Genomic DNA, 19,009 nt, shown 5'->3' on the forward strand with positions numbered 1-19,009 from the left:
AGGCAAATAAGGCTGTGTATAAGAGACAGCCCCACCCCCATATTACCACAGAATTAATGGATAGAAGACATGTAACAGAGGATGATATTATAAAAAAGATTCCTTGGAGCATAATGGATATTCTGTGACTATTTAATAACAACGTTAATGGAAATATTATTAAAGAGAGGCATTCTAAAAGATCTCCTTTGGCAAGTAACTATAAAACATAATTCTATTTAGATTATTTTAATTAGAGCTGAGATAATATGAAAACATAAACACATCCACCCAATGCACAGTACTAATGAAAATAGCAAACAGTATGTGTGAGTGCATTTAATTGCAGTTCAACAGCAAACGAAATCACAAGTATAAATTAAAGCAGAAAAACACTCTTTATTGTCATGAGTATTATGTTTCTAGAATATCACTTCTATATGCATATGTTTTCTTGGTTGAAGTTGGATTCTATAGGTTCTGTTTCCTGATTCAATATAAATATAAATCGTACAGAAGAATTGAACATTTTTCATACCTGAACTTGTAACAGACCAAACTGATGAAACACTGAGCATAAAGATAGTTCAGATACTGAAAGGTAGGTATGTACATCCACACCAGTAAAATAGGCTTTTGAGCTCTGGAAGGTTGTCATCTATACTGCTGTATTGTTAACACAGTCCTGGGTATAGTTTTGGTCCTGTACAATTCTCTCTCTCCAAAAGTATCTACTATCGGGCCTGACTTCGAATTTGAATGGATCAAGGACCTGATAGGTAATTCTGCTTTGAAGACCCTGGTCTGAACACTAATGAAGTTTAATAGTAGGAGTGTAAACCAATTCATGCCAATTGTCCTGACCTAGTACATATAATGATTGGAAATGGTAACACAGAATCTGGAAGATCGAAGTCTTACATACAGTGATTTGATGGGTATCTCACCAGGTTCATAGTATTTTCCTTTGCTTCTGTGTAGTACTGTGCGGTTTTGAGTGCCTTAGTTATTGAGTAATCTTATCATCATCTAAAAATACACTACATTTTCACAGATGTGTGCTACTTAAAAAAATGCCATCACCTTGGCCCTTCAGAAGCAATTTTCATAACCTGTAGGTCAAAATGGGATGTTGTTAATAGCTGGAAGCTGACCTTTTTTTTTTTTAAGAAAATGTCCTTACATCCGTTTTCCAGCCATTTCAGTGAAAATTATACTCTGTAAATTTTTGAAAGTTAGAGACTTTTTATAGCTGAGGAATAAGACATTCCTCTTTATTTATCAAATTTATCTCTCACAATTTGGAGCTCATTTCAAGCAATGTTTTCCCAGGATAGGAATAATGGTGTATCTTCAAAATCTGGTGACATTTGTCAAAGATGGAGACCCCTACAAAGGTGTTACAGTTTTTAGCATTCAAGACTGCTATACCTCACAACCCACAGCAGCGATATGGTTGCAGTTAAAATGAAAGTAGAAGTCAAGGAAAATGGAAACTGTGAGATCTGTTTTTCCCCTTGTTTGTTCCCAGTCTGATTTGCCATCTGAGATAAGACCAGAGGTTGAATGTGGAAGGGGGCAGCAACTCCCTGACCTTTAGTTATGTACTCTAGTGGAGGACTTCTAAAGGAGGAGCGATTATAGCACACACATAAGAGAACAGAATCACAGGAACAGAAAGCACTATGGATATATGAATCACACTGCATGACTTTCTAACCACAGGCTACAGGAAAGAGCTATATGTCTGTGCCATCCTTGAAAGTGTCACTAATGATGAAATTATCAAAGTATGCTGATGGGCCATGAGATTACTGTAAAGAAGTGTGTATTTACTGCTCATGCAGAATGCAAGAGGTGTCTTTCTCTAAATTAAAAGTCAATCAAACAGAAATTTCTAGGACTTTGGCACTATGATACCATTAAAAAATAATTTAGTTTTAAAATGCATTATGCTTTTAGTAATGAAAAGGATCTACAGTTAAAAAAGAGTTAATTTTTTTTTTTTTTAATTTTTTTTTAAATTCCCAAGATCTTGTAAACTCCCTGTTGTGGCTGCTTGGGATATATTTGTTGCCAGCCACTGTGTAATTTCTGCCTTCTGCTCTTAAACTAAATTAAGATGTTAAGAAGTAAAAACAAGAATGTCAAGATGAGTGCTGGAACTGCCTATATTTTATTTTTAATTGTAGTAATAATTTAAGGTTCTATGAAATAAAAAAAAAGAGAAAATTAGATTACCTTATTAAAAAACCCAATGTATTCTCATCTTGTTTAACGTGGTATTTTGAGGCTTGACAGAATAATTGATTCAGGAGTCTAGTAATAGTTCAGTACAGTATTTCACTTCTAGATGACATAGATGAATCCAACCCATATCCATTGTAATGTCCATTTTTTTTTGCAATTTCAAGGCTACCTGATCATCTTAGTTCAGATCCTATAAATCACATAACTCTTGGCAGTGGCATTGACTGATAAGAATGTATCAGGCCTGCTGATTTCTGCAAATCAAAACAGGGATACTTGAGACAGGAGTAAGTGAAGAAGCTTGTCCTCTCACAGGTTGTATTTTACCAAGAAAATTACTAATTGGATTTTATGTAAGTGTACATGAGCAAAAGAGACAAAGATAAAAACAGAGATGGGATGTTGAGGTAGAGGACAGAGACTAAGAAATCATAGAAGTCTTGTGAAAGTTGTATTTGAAAGGGAGGACAGAGGTTAAGATTGGATGCATTGAAGGACAATGAGAGGGATGTAGTGACAAAGTTAGTGGGAGAGAGGACCGTTAGAGAGTTCATTTGGGTTACCTTGATGACAAAACCACAGAGAAAGCAGAGAAGCAATTTTGGAAGACCAAGTAGAACAGGAACCAGCTAGGATACTTTAAAGGATGTTTTAGAGTAAAACAAGTAGTTTTGGAGGGAATATAACACTAGACAGAAAAAAAACTGAATAAAAGGAAGGGTGTGAAAAGGAAAATGAGTGTGTAGAAAGCAAATGGGTTCTTAAGAAAGAAGGAAGTGGAAGAAAGGAAAATTTCTGAAGTGGAAGGGAGTTTATCAGGGAAGAATGAAATCATCTGGGAGGGTACCAAAATGAGGGATTTATGTGGCCATATGGCTACACTCATACTATGTTATGTATGTTAGATAAATCTGTGAAAGGGGCTACAGCCTATTTTGTTCTTGGGTAAGGCTGTATTTTATATGCTAGATAGAATTTGGTGATGTGGGTTCAGTTCTATCATACATTTTCGGCATGGCTTTGACATTAGGTAGGGCAGATGGAATTTGGCAGGAACACTGCAGAATTTCCTCTAGGCTCCTTGGTTCTCAGTGACTTAATGAGCCACACATCTGTCCCTTGGGAGAGCTTTATACCCTAGTTCACCATCTGTAAAATGGGGTGAATAGCTCTGCCAGAGTGCAGAGGAGTGTTGTGAGAATTGATTCTTTAAAGACTTTGATAGTGGTATGTACAAAAATTCCAAAGATAAGAGAAGGTGGAGTCACAAGCTTGTATTGCACAGTGCTTCAAGGTTGGAGATATATTTTGATGTAAAATTGAGAAAGGAATTTTGCCCTACTCCGCTAAATGTGGTGAGGAATATTTGAACAATCCCTTGCATGCTCATAGTGTTACATGCGAGTCATAGTAGCATTAGAGAATTTGCCTGTAACTTCCATTCATGGGAGCATTAAGTCCTTGCTTGTCTTTTTAATAGGCAATTCAGTATGTGTATTTTGATGCCCTTCCTGTTTTGCAGTGTTCGAAGTGGTATCTTTCATTGCTGCATGTTCACTATTGACTTAATGTGAAAATATTCTTCTTATTAGACCTGATTTGAAAGATATTTATTCTTTAATCTTGTTATTGTAATATCTTTAAAGGTTTTTATTGATATTTTTTGCTTTTGCATTGAAGATAAGGTTTCTTCATTGGCCTGATGTGATATGCTGTTCTAGGATAGTCTAGGTTTTGCTAGGTCAGTATTATGACAAATAAAATAATAGTAATGAAGAAACATTTTCAAGTAAACAAAATCAGTCATTAGAGAGATTTACATATAAGAACTTATCCTGATTTCGACCAGGATGGAGTTAATTTTCATGGGAGTGTTTCATACCACGTGATGTCATGCCCAGGTGGGCAGTTGCTAGCCCTCTCTCAGGTGGTATTGCTGCTGTGGGGGGCAGTCGCTGCGTTTGGTAAGCCATGATGCATTTTACCCATTTTCTTTTTGAACTCACTATTATTACTCTTCTTCTCTTGTTATATTTAGTAAATCCTTTCTTTTTATTCAACCCACGAATTCTCTTCTTTTGTCCCTCCCCTATCTTACCAGAGAGGGGAGGAGGAGGTGAACGGCTAGCCACATGGCATCTGGCTGTCTGCTGAGTTCAAACCTCCACACAAGTAAATTACATGAATGTAATGAATAAAGAAAATTACTTAAGGACAAATCTGTATGTGGTTATCTAGCATACATATTGGGGTGAAGTTAAGCCATAAGTATGCTACAATTTCACAGGGGTTACCTGACTCTATGCAGACCTTCTGAGTAGTATGGGGCAGACATGTAATGGCTGACAAAACTGGCTTTGGTACAAAAAATGAGGGAAGCATCATCTCTTTGGGACAGAGTTTTGTGTTCATACATTCTCCACAGCTATAAAACCTTGACCCCTGACTACCTTTCTTGGATATTAGGTTATTCTATATAGTAAATAATCTTAGAATTATTCAAGACCTATCTCAAGAGATCTTCATAAATTTTATTTAGAAGTGGCTTTGGCAGATGCAGTCAAGGAAATCAAGGTACAAGACTGCAGTGACTTGTTAATTGCTGGCTACACATTCTTCCAGTAAGACTGGAATCTGACTCCAGATTCTAACAGGTGAAGTGAGGTTTGTAAAGTGTGTCTACATGTGAACTAGAGGTGGGATTCAATGTGGGACTAAAGCATCTATGCTTTTCTCTGTACATAAGAATCTCTGTATGATTTGGATATCTAATCTCCTATCACACTCAGGACAGATGTTGTATTCAACTCAGTTGCCTTAAACTAGGCATCTAATGTCATTTGAGGTGCCATAAAGGTGTCTTTGACATGCACATGGAGGCTGTCAAGTATGATATAGGGCATACATAGAGGAGTCATGCACTCTTCTGAATGGAAGCTGGAGGCGAGGTGGGATGTCTCAGGGGATCTCCAGTGATAGTAGATACCTGCATTAAGGCAACTTAACTAATACCAAGGTGACTGGGGTAAGGTGAATTGTTCTCGGGACTCTATTGGTTGTATTAACTAGATCTCAGTTGACTGTAATGGGAGCTTAAATAGCTAGTGTAGATGTAAATAACTATGCTGTAAATTTAGTTATCTAAATCTGGAACTGTACTTTAGAGAGACACAGGCAGAGGGATGCAGTCAATACAAACTGGTTTACTGCATCTCTCTTAACATACACTTTCTTAACATAACACTTTACAGGACCCAGAAAAGGTGCAAAAGACTCATCTAGTTAGCTACAAAAGCTCAGATGCTAGATTCCTGTGTAATTATGTAGAAAAATTATAGACCTTGTTAACTCCAAACAATATAGGAGAAGCATTATGTTGTAGAGTACTAGAGCCTACATGAGTTTCTGTACAGAGTTGTTAGAGTGGAAAGACATATTAAACTGAGATATGTTTCTCTGAATTAATAATGTCAAAGCCCAAAATAATATAGGAGGTATTTTGTATCACCCATGGCAGCAGATGGTTGTATGTTGTCATGAACAGAAAACATGTTTCTGGTTTCCATAATAGTCTTTGAAAATCACTCTAGATTTATTTGATATCACTAACCCATGTCTCCAGAGCAAATCAAAACTATTTATTGACAGACACATTTTTAGAATCTGTGAGCATTTGTAAACTAAACTGATCCATAAAGCTTCAGAACAGTTTGGGAGGGTTTGTTTGTTCTTTCCCTCATACCCCCAAGACCTTGCAGATGGTTTTTGTGAAACCTTTTAAAGATAGCTTGTAATACTGCACTGAGGTAAAGTGAAACAGCTGATCAGCCTTAAATTAGTAAAAGGCTATATGATGTATCTGATGCTCCTATTCTGGCTCCAGGAAAGGGCATACAGTCAAAGCAGTGGCTGAAGACCTGACTGGACAAAGATCGGAGCAGTAGCTTTTGAAACTGCTTGGGAATACAGAGCTAAACCATTCCAGCTGCTCTCTTAGGTAGGATCTGTCTCAGTTTAAGAATAATCAGAGATCCTGCACATCATGTTACTTGAACTGTTACTTTTCCAACTCACAAGCTGAAGTCCTGCAAAACCACAAAGACACCATTGCTTGGAAAAGGGCCAGAAACATGTTTCTAAATGACTGGAGATCTTTTTCAGTTTTAGAAATTGATGAATTGGTTGCCTAGTGAAAGCGTGCAGTTTATGTTTAGTTAATACACATGAATTTTTTTTGGTCTGATCATTTATTTTGGCTCAGGTCCCAAACAATGAGTTTTAATCAGACTGATGTTGGAGTCTGTCCCTGTTCATTGAACTCTCCCGTGAAATTACTAGACCTAGGAATCAGCCTTTCAAAGCAGAAGCTGATTTTAATTATGAAAGAAGGTAAATTTCCTCAATAGACTGTAGATGAGTTCAAGATGAATGTCCAATTTATCCCTTACAATTTTTCCCAGTTTTAACAGGACACAGTTAATTCACGTGGTGCCTAACACAACTTTAACAAACAATCAACATTATGCAGACCTAAGTATATTTCATTTTTTGTCTGGCATTCCAATAGTAAGAGTGAATTTGTAGTGAAAAGTCTGGTACTGTATTTGTAACACCACATTTTGGGACTCATAACCTAAAAATTAACTAGACCACAAAAAAAAAAAAAAAAAAAAAAAAAAAAAAAAAAAAAAAAAAAAAAAAAAAAATTACTCCACTGAGATAGATTGTATTTAACAGGTAGTTCTAAGTAAGGGATGGTGAATAGCTTCATGGTCCAAAGAAGATCTTACTGCTCCCAGGGCAATAATTTGGTCTTGACACTAATAAGTAGCAAATTCTTGACCTTTACAAATATTGTGACCTGTTAAGCCTGATATACTAAACCAAAGTTAAAGCACCCTTTGTTCTCTTTTTCTATTTACTTTTCCCAGCTTTAGTTATCTAAGACAGCAGTTCCTGAGATGTTTTTCACTGTCATGAAATAAATATACAGACAGCTATACACCTGGATACAGGGCGTTCTCTATTTTGGAGGAGACATTTAATGTTTCAGGTCATTGATCTTGAAGCAACAAGGAGCATTGTGGGATTATTTCCAGTATGGAGCCAGATGAGTGCTGCAACAGACTCTTTAGCATGACATTGCAAACCATCAGTACTCTGTGGTTGATAGTCCATGACATCGAGCACTAAATTTATGTCTATCTTAATAAGTAGTGCAGCTCAATGGGAACAGATCTGTGTAGTGAAAAACTTGTTGCTGATCTGATGATCACACTATATAGATTTCATTGGTTTTAATTTGAGCTAGTTTCAGTGTGATCCTATGTTGAAAAGGCCATAAGGAGTTGAAGAACATTTTGTACAATCCTGGAATGTACCATATGGTGTAGATCCACCCAAAAGGAAGGAGTTTCTCATGCTCTCAAGCTGCTCTGCAATCTGAAGCACAGCCATTAAGTGGGGTCATCCAGAGGTTCACTTCAAAAGTAAATGTTTGATACAAACCGATATCAAGTTTTTCACTGTTCCATGAAAACTCATGAAAAAAAGTTTGATTTTCAGGTATGTTTTCTAAGATGACACATTCCCCCTAAGCTTTTAGACTTTTCAGTCTTTGAACATTTAAGGCAGCCCTTCATAAATTGAATAAACAGCAGAGGGTTGCTTTTGAGTGATGAGTGCCTGGTATTATTTTGTAAATTTCATTATACAGGCATCAGCAGTCTAATTGTTTTGCAAGATGTACCCAGCAATGCAGCTGGTGAAGAGCTCCCTTTCCTATCAAAAGATGATTGCAATTATTATATGCAAGGCTGTAAAACCCTATTTTATTTTGAATTAAATTGATTAGCATGAAGACAGGCATTTTTTCAAATAAAGATTAATCCATATTTTGGAAGGAAATTATCTCCACACACCACAGCATGTCATATGAAATAATTTTTATTAGTATAACCTTTGAGCCAAGTAAAAAGAGTAAAAAGAGAGAAACCCTAGGTAAATTCATTAAATGTCAAGTAATGGAAACTATACAAAAAGTCTGTATTTTTCACACCAAGCTTCTGTTTTTCTTGCAGCCCAAGCAGCGCACATCAATAGTATCTTCTCTGGAATTCCACCGAATTAATCACAGCCACAACTGTTTTGAGATCAACTCATCTATTGGATGTACAAGTTTTATTTCTACTCCTGCAGTCAGTCCAGCTAATTATTCATTTGGATCTCTGGAATACAGTGTTGAAGAGAGAGAACTTCCAGGTATAGAAAAAAAAAAAGCTTATTTTGCCTGTCAACAAACCTTTATAAAACTATAGGTCTGTGAGTTTAAGCTGGAATTGTTGTTGTCTTTGGTAATTTTGATACTTTTATCATAAATACACAAAATTATTCCTGATTTTTTTTTTTTCTGCTGCTCAACAGCGTGGTCATTCATAAGCAATATTATTAAAATACACTTTTTCCTGAATGTTATATTTTGAATAAACCAATCTTTGTTTTACAGAAATGTTTAGAATTTAGGTATTGTATTTTTTGAAATTACTATGATTCAGGTCCACATCTACTTTCATCATTGTGTGGTCAGCATGCTCTAATACAAATTTTAAGTTGGAGAAATGTGATTAGAAATCATTATGTAACCATCAGTAAAGATGAGGAAGGGAAGATTTCTAAGTAACCTGACATTCTTTCTGCAGTAGTAATGGGATTCATTAAAGGAAAATTTTAATATATTTCTGGTTGGTAGGGTTTAAAAATTCTGAAAACTGTAGCTTTTAAATGAGAAATTTTTTTAAAATTTCATGGTCAGATCAAAGAAAAACTATATTGTTAAAGAAGTAAGTGAAATAAGCAAAGAGTGAGATATCCTATCAGTTATGATGAAGAAAGAGTTAAGACGACCAGAAATTTTTCATCTTGTTTTTCTTGGACTGGCTGTGTTTTTATCTTTGAAACTAAAAGAATGTGCTTCATGGATATAGCAAATCTTTTCAAGCCTAACTGGAAAAAATTAATTTGAAAGGTATCTTTCATTTCTATGTCTTGCATCATTTGATACTTTAGGTTTTCAAATGGTTTTTTGTTGTTTTTTCTACTGTAAATTCTCTTCAGTGATCACAATTTTATTCTGGATAGTTGAATTTTCTCCAGATTTCTGCTATTGTACAATTCTGGTTAAGTTCTTCATAATATCTGGATTTGCTTTACTTTTATCTCCTTTGGTTAAATTTACAATGAACTGCCCTCAGTAACTTTTAATCGTTGCATTTCATTTGGTCTTAAATTGGAAATATAATCTCAAGTTTATTAGAATTGTACATCTCTAATTTGTGGATGATTTGATTTATGGATTGAGTGGAAGCTGAATTTCCTCTTGTTTCTGCCTAGAAAGCTAAGAAAAAATAACAAAGGCAAAATGACTGGTTCTGAAGTTCTGGACACCTTCTACATTTTTTTTTCAAGAGTACAGTTTACCATAAGTAAATCATTAATTTACCATCATTACATGAAATACTTACCATAAAATTGTGATATCCCCCCCCCGCCCCCTGAGTAGACACAATCACAGATTAGACATAATCTTAGTTTGAATGAAAACAAAAATATTATTTTGCTCTTTAAGGTCCTTGTGACTTGTGAAGATAGATGATACACTGTAATTCTGCAAGAGAGAAGGAGTACTAATGTATAAAGAGAAGAGCAAAATCCAGAAAGATCAAAATTGTCTTTCTTCAAAAAGTCTGTGAGGCTTGTCTCTTACCTAGACTGTTGAAAGCTGAACCTTGAATAATAATGGTCGGCAAGTAATAGCAGAAGCAGTGTTCTGCTACCGCTTTTTTTCTGCTTTAGCTAGTTGTAGTTTCACTTGTTCCTTTTCCAAATCTACGGTGACGTAAGTGTTATGTCTTCATTATAATCCTCTGAATTGCCAACTTGTTCTGAAAATTCATGAAAGATCTGCCCTTTAAAAGAACATTTAGTTCAATATTAACTGAGGATTTGTGTGCATTTGAGTGTTTCCTTCTGTATTATGTTCTTTTTTAAAAAAAGCATCATCAGCAAAAAGCAACAAATTATTTTCTCATGCTCAGTGAGGTCAAGGGTCTTCTAGCTGACCAGAAAGAAACAATACACATAAGGAACCCTTTTTCATAGTAACTGCATCTAGTAGTTTTGTGTCACCTTCTTTAAAACAATCAAAATGGTTTTTACAGGATTTCTAAATCAGGAGCTACCGTCTAAATATTTTACTCAATTTCAGTACTTCTTATGTTTTCTTCAGGAAACTTGCAATAATTCATTATCATTCAGATGATAGTGGGAGATTAATACAACAAAATAAGTATTCTAGTTATAAAATAATCATCTTATCTCAACCTCAATAGTCTACTACCAAAGAAGAATCAATCTTTTGTAACTTTTGGTGGATCAGAGACATTTCCTTTTTATATTTGAGGATTACAGTTTTATTCTTGGTGTTTGCTAATTCCCAACATCCCCTGATTTGAAACAGGGATCCCAATTTTCAAGAAGTGTATTTCTATCAAGTAGAAAATCACTGAACTCTACCACAGCACTTTATTATCTGACTGACAGCAAATGACAGCATTTTCTGATTAATTAGCTGGAGAACAGTCCACATATAATGGTAAGTATGTACTTCAGCTTTAGGATCAGATGGCCTTGTATTGGAAACAAAACCTTGTATGTTGCCTGTATGGATGGTAGAAGATACCTTAATAGCCTGCAACTAGACTCTGTTACTTGTTTTGAACTTTAACTGGTGGAAGAACCTGCAACAAGTTTATGGAAACTCTTCTCTCACTCCAACATACATAGGGCTGACTGTGAATGCAGCTTTGGCGTGGCCTATTTTCACAGCTTTATTTGCAGCAAGAACATCGACTTTATAGAAGTGTTCTCAAATTCAGAGTGAATGATCATGCTCTTACAGCATTGCATTTCACCTCAAGTTGGAGGTCAGTGGATCCAAATAATGTCAGCTACTACCATTAAACATTCTATGCTAGGAGTCCACTCCATTGCACCAGGAAGTCATTACTATATGTAACTCTGTCATGGCAAGATGCTGGTAGTTTTCTTGGTCATCTGAATACATATTTAGTCATTGCTTTGTATGGCAATGCAAACGAAAAGTTAAAGACCTGATAATCAGGTGAGTTTTTAATTTGTGAGATGTTCCTCATATAACTTTGACCATGAACCACTAGATGTTCAAGATCATTCACTCCAGAAGAGGGTAGTCTGGGCTTTTAGGGGGATGCCTCTGTAATATCATAGGTCTATGTCTTATATACATCCTTGAAGTTCTTTTGAAACTGTAAATCTTAAAGATTGAAGGGGACAAAATTGTCACCATCTTGGTAATGTCAGCTTGACACATTCAGCACTTGCAGCTGAAATTGTCACTCTGGTTTATTTTCTATTTCTGCTTGATCAATCAGAATAATGGATCTTTCTCTAAACCATATTAACTTCATTATGCCTTCTTGTACTGAGTATAATTGGGCTGTGAAATTAAAAAGACAGTTCTGGAGATATACTTGTTCTATTTCAGATCAGAAAATAGATCTGTACCGAAATGCATGTACGCAGCAAAAATGTCAGCAGTTGCCTGTAGGTAGTCTCATTGCAATCTGTATTTTCAGTCCATGAAAATCTATAGATTTTTCAATAAATTCTGTATACCATTCATATGTAAAAGTGCACAGTTTTTGTCTCATCTTGCTGTGATACCTGGAGGTATTTACTGTTTCTCTCTTAGTTACAAAGTCTGTCTCCACTGTAGACCTTCATATAGATCTTATTCTGTCTACATGTCTTGTTTTCTGACTATGAGTAACATTGTTTCATTTATCTAAGAAGGCTACATTGTTTCTTAGAACAATCTAGAATGTACAATTCGATTCAGTCTTTAATATGTGGACTATAATTTTTTTCTCTTTTACAATGAAAAAGTGGTATTTGCGTCGCACCTTAGGTTTCTTCTAAACATATCTTCAGATATTTCTTTAAATTAAGTATGTGACCAAAGTGTTTTGTCTCACAAGCCTGATTTTTCTGAAGCAAAAGCAGCCATAAACTTAAGGATAAGCTTGCAGTTTTACCTTTCTCTTTTGAGAGAATCAAGATATTCAGCATATTACTGTGGCTGTTAGAAAGTTTTAGAAACTTGGTTCAGAGGTCTGGTCTAAAATTCCTGGCTATGTTGTATTCCTAGATACCATCAAAATTTATTCTGCTGCAGGAATGTTCATTTATGTGACATCAGCATAGCTGCTATTTGAGTAGGTCCATATTTGTCAACATTATTTTTATATTCAAATTTCTTATTTATTAAGATCTGATATGAAAAGATCAAACTGTGATGTCTGTGTAGCCTCTTCAAGACTTTTTTCTTCAATTATAAACACTTTTGGAATTATTACCAAAAAAACCCAAAAGGAATGAAAGGAATGCAAAGAAAAAAGAAAATAGCTTTTATTGCTAGAAGGTATTAGGTGTTGCTTTATGTAAATTCACAGTACACTGTCTTTGTCTGTTAACAATACCTTAGTAATTACCAAAAGAACACATGTTTTTCCAGTGACAGAGAAAGCGGAAAATATTGGTATGTAATAAAATATGCATAATCAACAAATGTCAGCAAATAAAGCATTCCCACCTCCTGTGTATGTACACCTACACCTCCAGTGAGAGAACATCTGAAAAAACTGTTATTGTGAGCTTCTACCATTCTAATATGGATCAAGAACTCTCTTCCAGATGAAGCTGTCTTTTCTCTGGTTTTTAATTTTCTTCATCATCTTCTTGACTACAATAAAACAAAATCTGACAAGGTATTCTTCAACGAGGTTAATTGGAGCCTTTTCTTCTAGGAATATTATCTCTTTTTTCCCTTCAATTTATAGCTAAGTTCAACTGAGTTCAATTAGTAAGACATTGTAGAGCTATTCCAGGAACTGCTACTGGGGATTATGCTTGGTACTGTCTCAAACAATTTCTTTTTTGTTCTAATTAAGTTGTCCAGCAGATGTAGCATGTTAAGGTCTCCTTATGTTGCCCTTCTTTTTGTTGCTTCTAATTCCAGCCTTTGCACAGTTATCCAAGGCAAGGATACAGTCTGTCCCACAGGAACAGACTGTGGTGTAGAGTTAATTAATATCATAAACATCTATTTGTTAACAATTATTTTCTTTACACCTTCAAGTTTCAAAGCAACATACTTCATGAAGCTCATTGTAATTGTATCTCACTGTTAGAAATATGTCAACATACAGTGTATAATGTTAAAAAATCATATAGTGGAAAGATCAAGTGAGGCGATGCCTGGAAAGCTGTAGATGAAAGCTGTCTCCTGTCATCATCCCATTAGAAAACAAGATATCTTTTTGCAAGAAACTGATCTGTACTAGTGATTTCATGAAAAGTTGGATGCAATAAGCCCTTAAATCCCATGCCACCTGAAATTAAAAATAATCTTGTTGGAGATGATTATATTTTTCCAACTTGAACTTCATGATAGTGTTACCTAGCTCTTCACTAATGCCTATACAGTGTTATCTTTCAGTGCTTTCACAGCCTTAAATAAATTATCTGGACTAAACACATTTAGTAGGTGTTAGTGTGAACCTTCTCTGCAAATATACATGTCACTGACTATGTGAATATTCTGATTGTTAAACCAATGGTAAACTAATATAAAAGTAAAACAAAGCAGGCATATTGGAGCAATAAAACTGCAGATGGATCTTTAAGCCCTGTTGTCAGATACAGCATTGGATATGTTAATACAAGAAATGACATGAACAGCCATTTCTTTTCAAATTAAATTCTGAACCTTCTGACCACATGTGGATAAGCATGTGTTGAGCAATGTGCTTACCTACCTTTTATTCAAATGGCTATTCTTCAGAGTATTTGCTCTTTTCACCCACAATATTTCCTAAATATGAATAAAGCTAGTTAGCAGTGGTTGATAATAAAGGGGGGAAAAAAAATCTCATATAATATGTAAAATACACTTACTTATTTTGAAAACCTAAATTCTTGTGCCTCAGTCTGGCAAGCAAGAAGGTAGGAAATAGAGCAATGCTGTGATGTAATTTCTGGAGATGAGAATTTCTTAGAGACTGTCCTAAAATTGGGGAAGATTTCCCTCAGGGTAATGATTTAGAAAAATCCCTCACGGTAATGATTTAGAAAAATAATCTAGATTTATTAATAACTAACAACTATTTGTCAATACAAACTCAGAAAAGCGACTTATTCAGGTTCTAAAATGACAGTATTCACTCTAACTTACTTAACGGTACCTTAATTTATACACATATGTACATGCGCATACACAAACCAGACATATACATACAGGAACAAAGGGGCTTGGATTCGGTAAAATGAACACAAAAGGGACAAGCACACAGGAACAAGGGTAAGGGTACGTACCCACCCCCACACACACACCAATAAACAGGTGAAATAGAAGCGAGCTCAAATAAAATTTCCCTCTCGAGTTTAGAGCAAATACTCCCAATGCCTTGGCATTCCTCAACAGGCGATAATTGAGACTCGAGCGGGTGGACTTCGCCCTGGCCTTCCGTCCAGAGCAGACGACACCTGAGAGGCGTCCCAGCTCAGGGGAGATGCTGGTCACAGGCCAGCTGTGATCCAGGAGAGCTCAAAGGGTCTCTCTGGTGGTCACAGTTTATAGGATCCAAGATAATTGACTTTTGTCAAATACTATCTGGTGCCTTCCAGAAGTTGCACAAGAATTTGAATAACATGCAACCCTGTTATTGTTCCATCTGATCACATCCCAGGCATAGGTGTGTCAGGCCATCAGGAGATGATGGGCCATTATAACCTTTTCCAAGCAATTTTGGGGGGCAGGAGCCAGGCCCCTCAAGGTTATCAGTCCTTATCTCCACAGACTGGTGTATGGCTTGGGGGAATGTGGATGGAATCACACCTGGCACCAAGCAGCCCAACAAGGAGGGCAGGGAGGGGTAAGAATTGCACCACCACAGGTCCTTAGGAGCACTACATGTTATACTACAATCAGCTTCAGGTATTAGCTATTTCTTCAACTTTTTTTTACCCCTAAAGTAAACATAAAGTAATGTGTACATGTTTGTGTACATGTCTATTTGTGCTACTAAAATCTTCGGCACTTCATTTAGTTGCACACGTCCTCTTCTTTGGGAGATGACAGAACAGACATGTAACAGTGGTTCACCACATCATAAACTGTTTTCCTGAAGGAACATCAGATATTACAACAGTAATCCTATAAAGAAATTTTAAAGAGCTTCTTTGGAGGAAGAGGTTAGAATGCAATATAATTACATTTATAATTACATATATGTGATGTGCATTTTTTCCAGTTATAATAATTATCCTGACATGTAAGGTCAAAATAAAAAGTATCTTCTGTAATGTTGCATTTACAATTCTTAGCCAATTCTACAGACACAGTGACTATAGGCAATACTCATATTTATCTGATTGTCATTTTAGTCAAATTTTTCCTTTGCTGTTTGGGTTTTTTTACTAAGCTAGAAGCAAAATAACTCCTTAACTTATAGTGGAACCATTTGCAGAGACAGATCATTTTAGTCTTTATGCTCTCAGCATGTCTTGTATTATTCCCTTATCTTCCCCTTGGACATTTTGTAAATAAGATTGACCATGCTTTGGGGGGATACTCATGAGAACTTCATCAGTCAGAAGAATTGCCATTGCAAGATGAGAGCTATGAGAAAAGAGCACTAGGATGTTTCAGTCTTCAGTTCCTCACAGTATTGTTTGTGGTACATTTTCTTTCACTCTATGAATGTATTTAAACTGTTTGTAGCATTATTTAGTATAGTCTATCTTGCATTTCAATGTATTTTTCTCTTCCTGTTATCATGTCCTCTTACTCATATTTAACAGTTTTCCTGCTTCTTCTCCTTAGCAGAATGTTTGTATCTTTTAGAAAGCTTTCTGTTCACCTGCTGTATTTCTGAGCCTTATGTGAGGTGATTAGAACTGAAGGAAATGGCAAAAAAGTGCCTGTTTTTTTTAAAGAACTTTTAGTCCTCCAAGTATACTTAGTGAGCTCCAGTTAATCTATCTGTATTGCATATCAACCAGTAAGAAAGAACGTTTATCTGTTTTATTTTCTCCTAAGACCATTCTGAAATAAAAGAATTTTTATTTCTCTTACTCTCTGTGCGTGTAATGCAACTGCATCTTTTTTCTATTTGCTGTTCCTTGCTACCTAATTATAATGCTACTACCATTTGCTGTAATAAATCTCTCTTTTTATGTTCCACTCTGTATAAAAACACGGTTTATATGGGTGGGAAAACAAACCTTCTATACCTTTGGTGAATACCCAACAACTAGGACAGAGTCAGTCTCACTCATCAGCTAATTAACTAGGTATTCTATTGGCAGCTCGAGTTGAACAATGTAAAAGAAACACATATCAGAATACATTGAAGTAAGTATTCTTGAGGAAAATTAAAGTTTGATGCCATTTAGTGAAAGGAGAAAATTGAACACCGTTCTCCCTCATTCTGTAATAAACACTATCATTTTGTCTAAAATGATACTATGAGTTCCGGACTTTACATTCTAGCCTCAAAAGCGTGTTTTAGCAGGAACTAGTCAATAAATCTGAGACACTTTCATGAATGACTGAATAGATATTACTATAAACCAAGATGAAATATTTGCATCTGTTTTTTCCTATGTTATTGAATAACTTCTATACAGTAGCTAGTTTGATAGTTAGTAATTAGATAAGAATTCAAAAAGATACTGGCAAGTTTGAAAAAATTTTAAAATATTCCTTGCTCTTAGGAGATTTTCTACACTTTGGTAGAAATAAGTAATTGCACAAATTCAGGAAATAATTAATATAAATTGAAACTGTCAAGAAGTGTCTTTGAAAATCTATAGAAATATTATATATTATACCTAATTTTGGACTTGGTCATACAAGTTCTGTACATGAGCGTTCATTTTATATTTTTAGTTGTAATATTACTCTAATTGTAAAGTTGTATAAATTGAAAGGGCTGGATTCTTTCCATTTCTTACGGTTACATAGTGACAGATTCTATCTTCTTAGAGTTATGTAGAGGTTTCAGTGAGAGTTTGGACTTACTCAGATGAAGAAGATAGGGGCAGATAGCCAAGTCTGGGGAAGATACAAAGCTGTACTCTGAAAATGTCAGAACTGTCAGAGACCAAAATGAATAAATTCTCATAAGTTTAACAAAACCAGAAGGACATAAATTAAAAGGAAATAGAAAGGTTCAACTGAGTAAGAGTAAAGTTTTATCTATCCTGTATCATGTTTGATAATGACAAAATATGAATACCTTTGGGAATTGTGTAATTGAAAAAAAAAGTCATATTGACACTTCTTCAGAATGCTCTTACAACCTTCAACTATTTGCAAGCCAAGGTCCTCCTAAGCCCAAAGTCCTCCTGGATGTTTCATGTGTATTATGTAACCTTAGTAGATTTATGTCATATGGATTTATCCATTCTCCATCGAACCCATGTAAAATTTTTGAACACACAACATATTATTGCAAGGAGTTCCACACTTAACTAAATATCTAATCTGCATGAGGGGGTTGTACCTTTTGTTTCCAATCATTTAAAAATTCAAAAGCCTGAAAAATTGGGTACATTGTTTATGTTCTAGAGCTTTCATTTTTGTGACTTGCACCCAGCAGACTATGACACCAGCTGATGCCAATTTTCTGCATTTCAGCAGCAGTGTTCATAGAACCAAGATTCTTAATTCTGGAGGCATAGAATCATTTTCTTTTTGTTTGTGTCTTTTTTTCTAGTTACGGATATTTTTCTTATATCAAGAGAAGCCCTTTGTTAAATCATTTGAAAGAAAAGTCTTATTTCCAATTTTGTTAATGTTTTGTAGAGCTCATTAGTGCTTATTTACTGTTCATACATTTGCAGGAATGAAAGTATCGAAGATTTCCTCTGTAGTGGCATTATTTATGTATGTTATTTCTTAATATTTAAGTCATACTGAAGTACCCTGTTAAGAAAGAACTCTGGTTCATTCTTGTACAGCTCAGAAGGAATAATATTATTCATCTCCTAAGAATTTTATTTGTAAGAAAATATTTAAGAATTGCTGTCTGCAGACATGTGTCATAGGAATGGCAGGATTCTCTATAATCCTTCCTTCCCACAGGAATATTGGTCACAGTAGAGGCTACACACATATTGTGTCATCAAAAAAATCAAAACCAGAGTTTTGTGTAGTCTTACCAAGGAGTTTGTAAACCTATATGCACTCTCTTTTTTAATGTATTGAATAGCTTGTTACTTTGGTAATAAAATCTATGCTTCTGGTCTCAGTTAGGCTGTAGAACATATGTCCTTGCACAATTGTTTGCAAGATGCTTCCTTGTCAAGAAAGAAGAATCTCCATGGAGAACCTCAAGCTATATGTGAAAAACTGAACACATACAAAAAATATGTTCTTTGTAACATTTTTAGTACCACTTTATTTAAAATTCTGTTTAGTTTAAATTCTAAGTTTAAATTCAACTTAGTTAAACCTAACTTAGTTCAACTCTGGGGCTCAGCTTACTTGCTTTTGAATTTAAATTTCACTTTTTCTTCAAATATAATGTTCCTCTGGCAGCTTTTCATTTATTAAGCTATCAAGGTATCAGGCTTATATATATATATATATATATATATATTTTTTTTTTTTTTTTTTTTT

The 19,009-nt window shown here is 35.1% G+C and overlaps 1 protein-coding gene across 6 annotated transcripts in view; it reads left to right on the forward strand.

The window, feature by feature from the left end:
- The window catches only part of ANKS1B (ankyrin repeat and sterile alpha motif domain containing 1B), a 455,171-nt gene that overhangs the window by 164,866 nt on the left and 271,296 nt on the right, over window positions 1-19,009 (forward strand). For all 6 annotated transcript variants that reach the window (XM_026865589.1, XM_026865597.1, XM_026865606.1 and 3 more), the window contains exon 12: window positions 8,310-8,490. In XM_026865589.1, the coding sequence (XP_026721390.1) occupies window positions 8,310-8,490 (181 nt within the window). The remainder of the gene's footprint in view (window positions 1-8,309; window positions 8,491-19,009) is intronic.

The sequence above is a fragment of the Athene cunicularia genome, assembly GCF_003259725.1.
Source record: "Athene cunicularia isolate RWA chromosome 1 unlocalized genomic scaffold, athCun1 chr1_part2, whole genome shotgun sequence".
In the NCBI taxonomy this organism is placed as follows: Eukaryota; Metazoa; Chordata; class Aves; order Strigiformes; family Strigidae; genus Athene; species Athene cunicularia.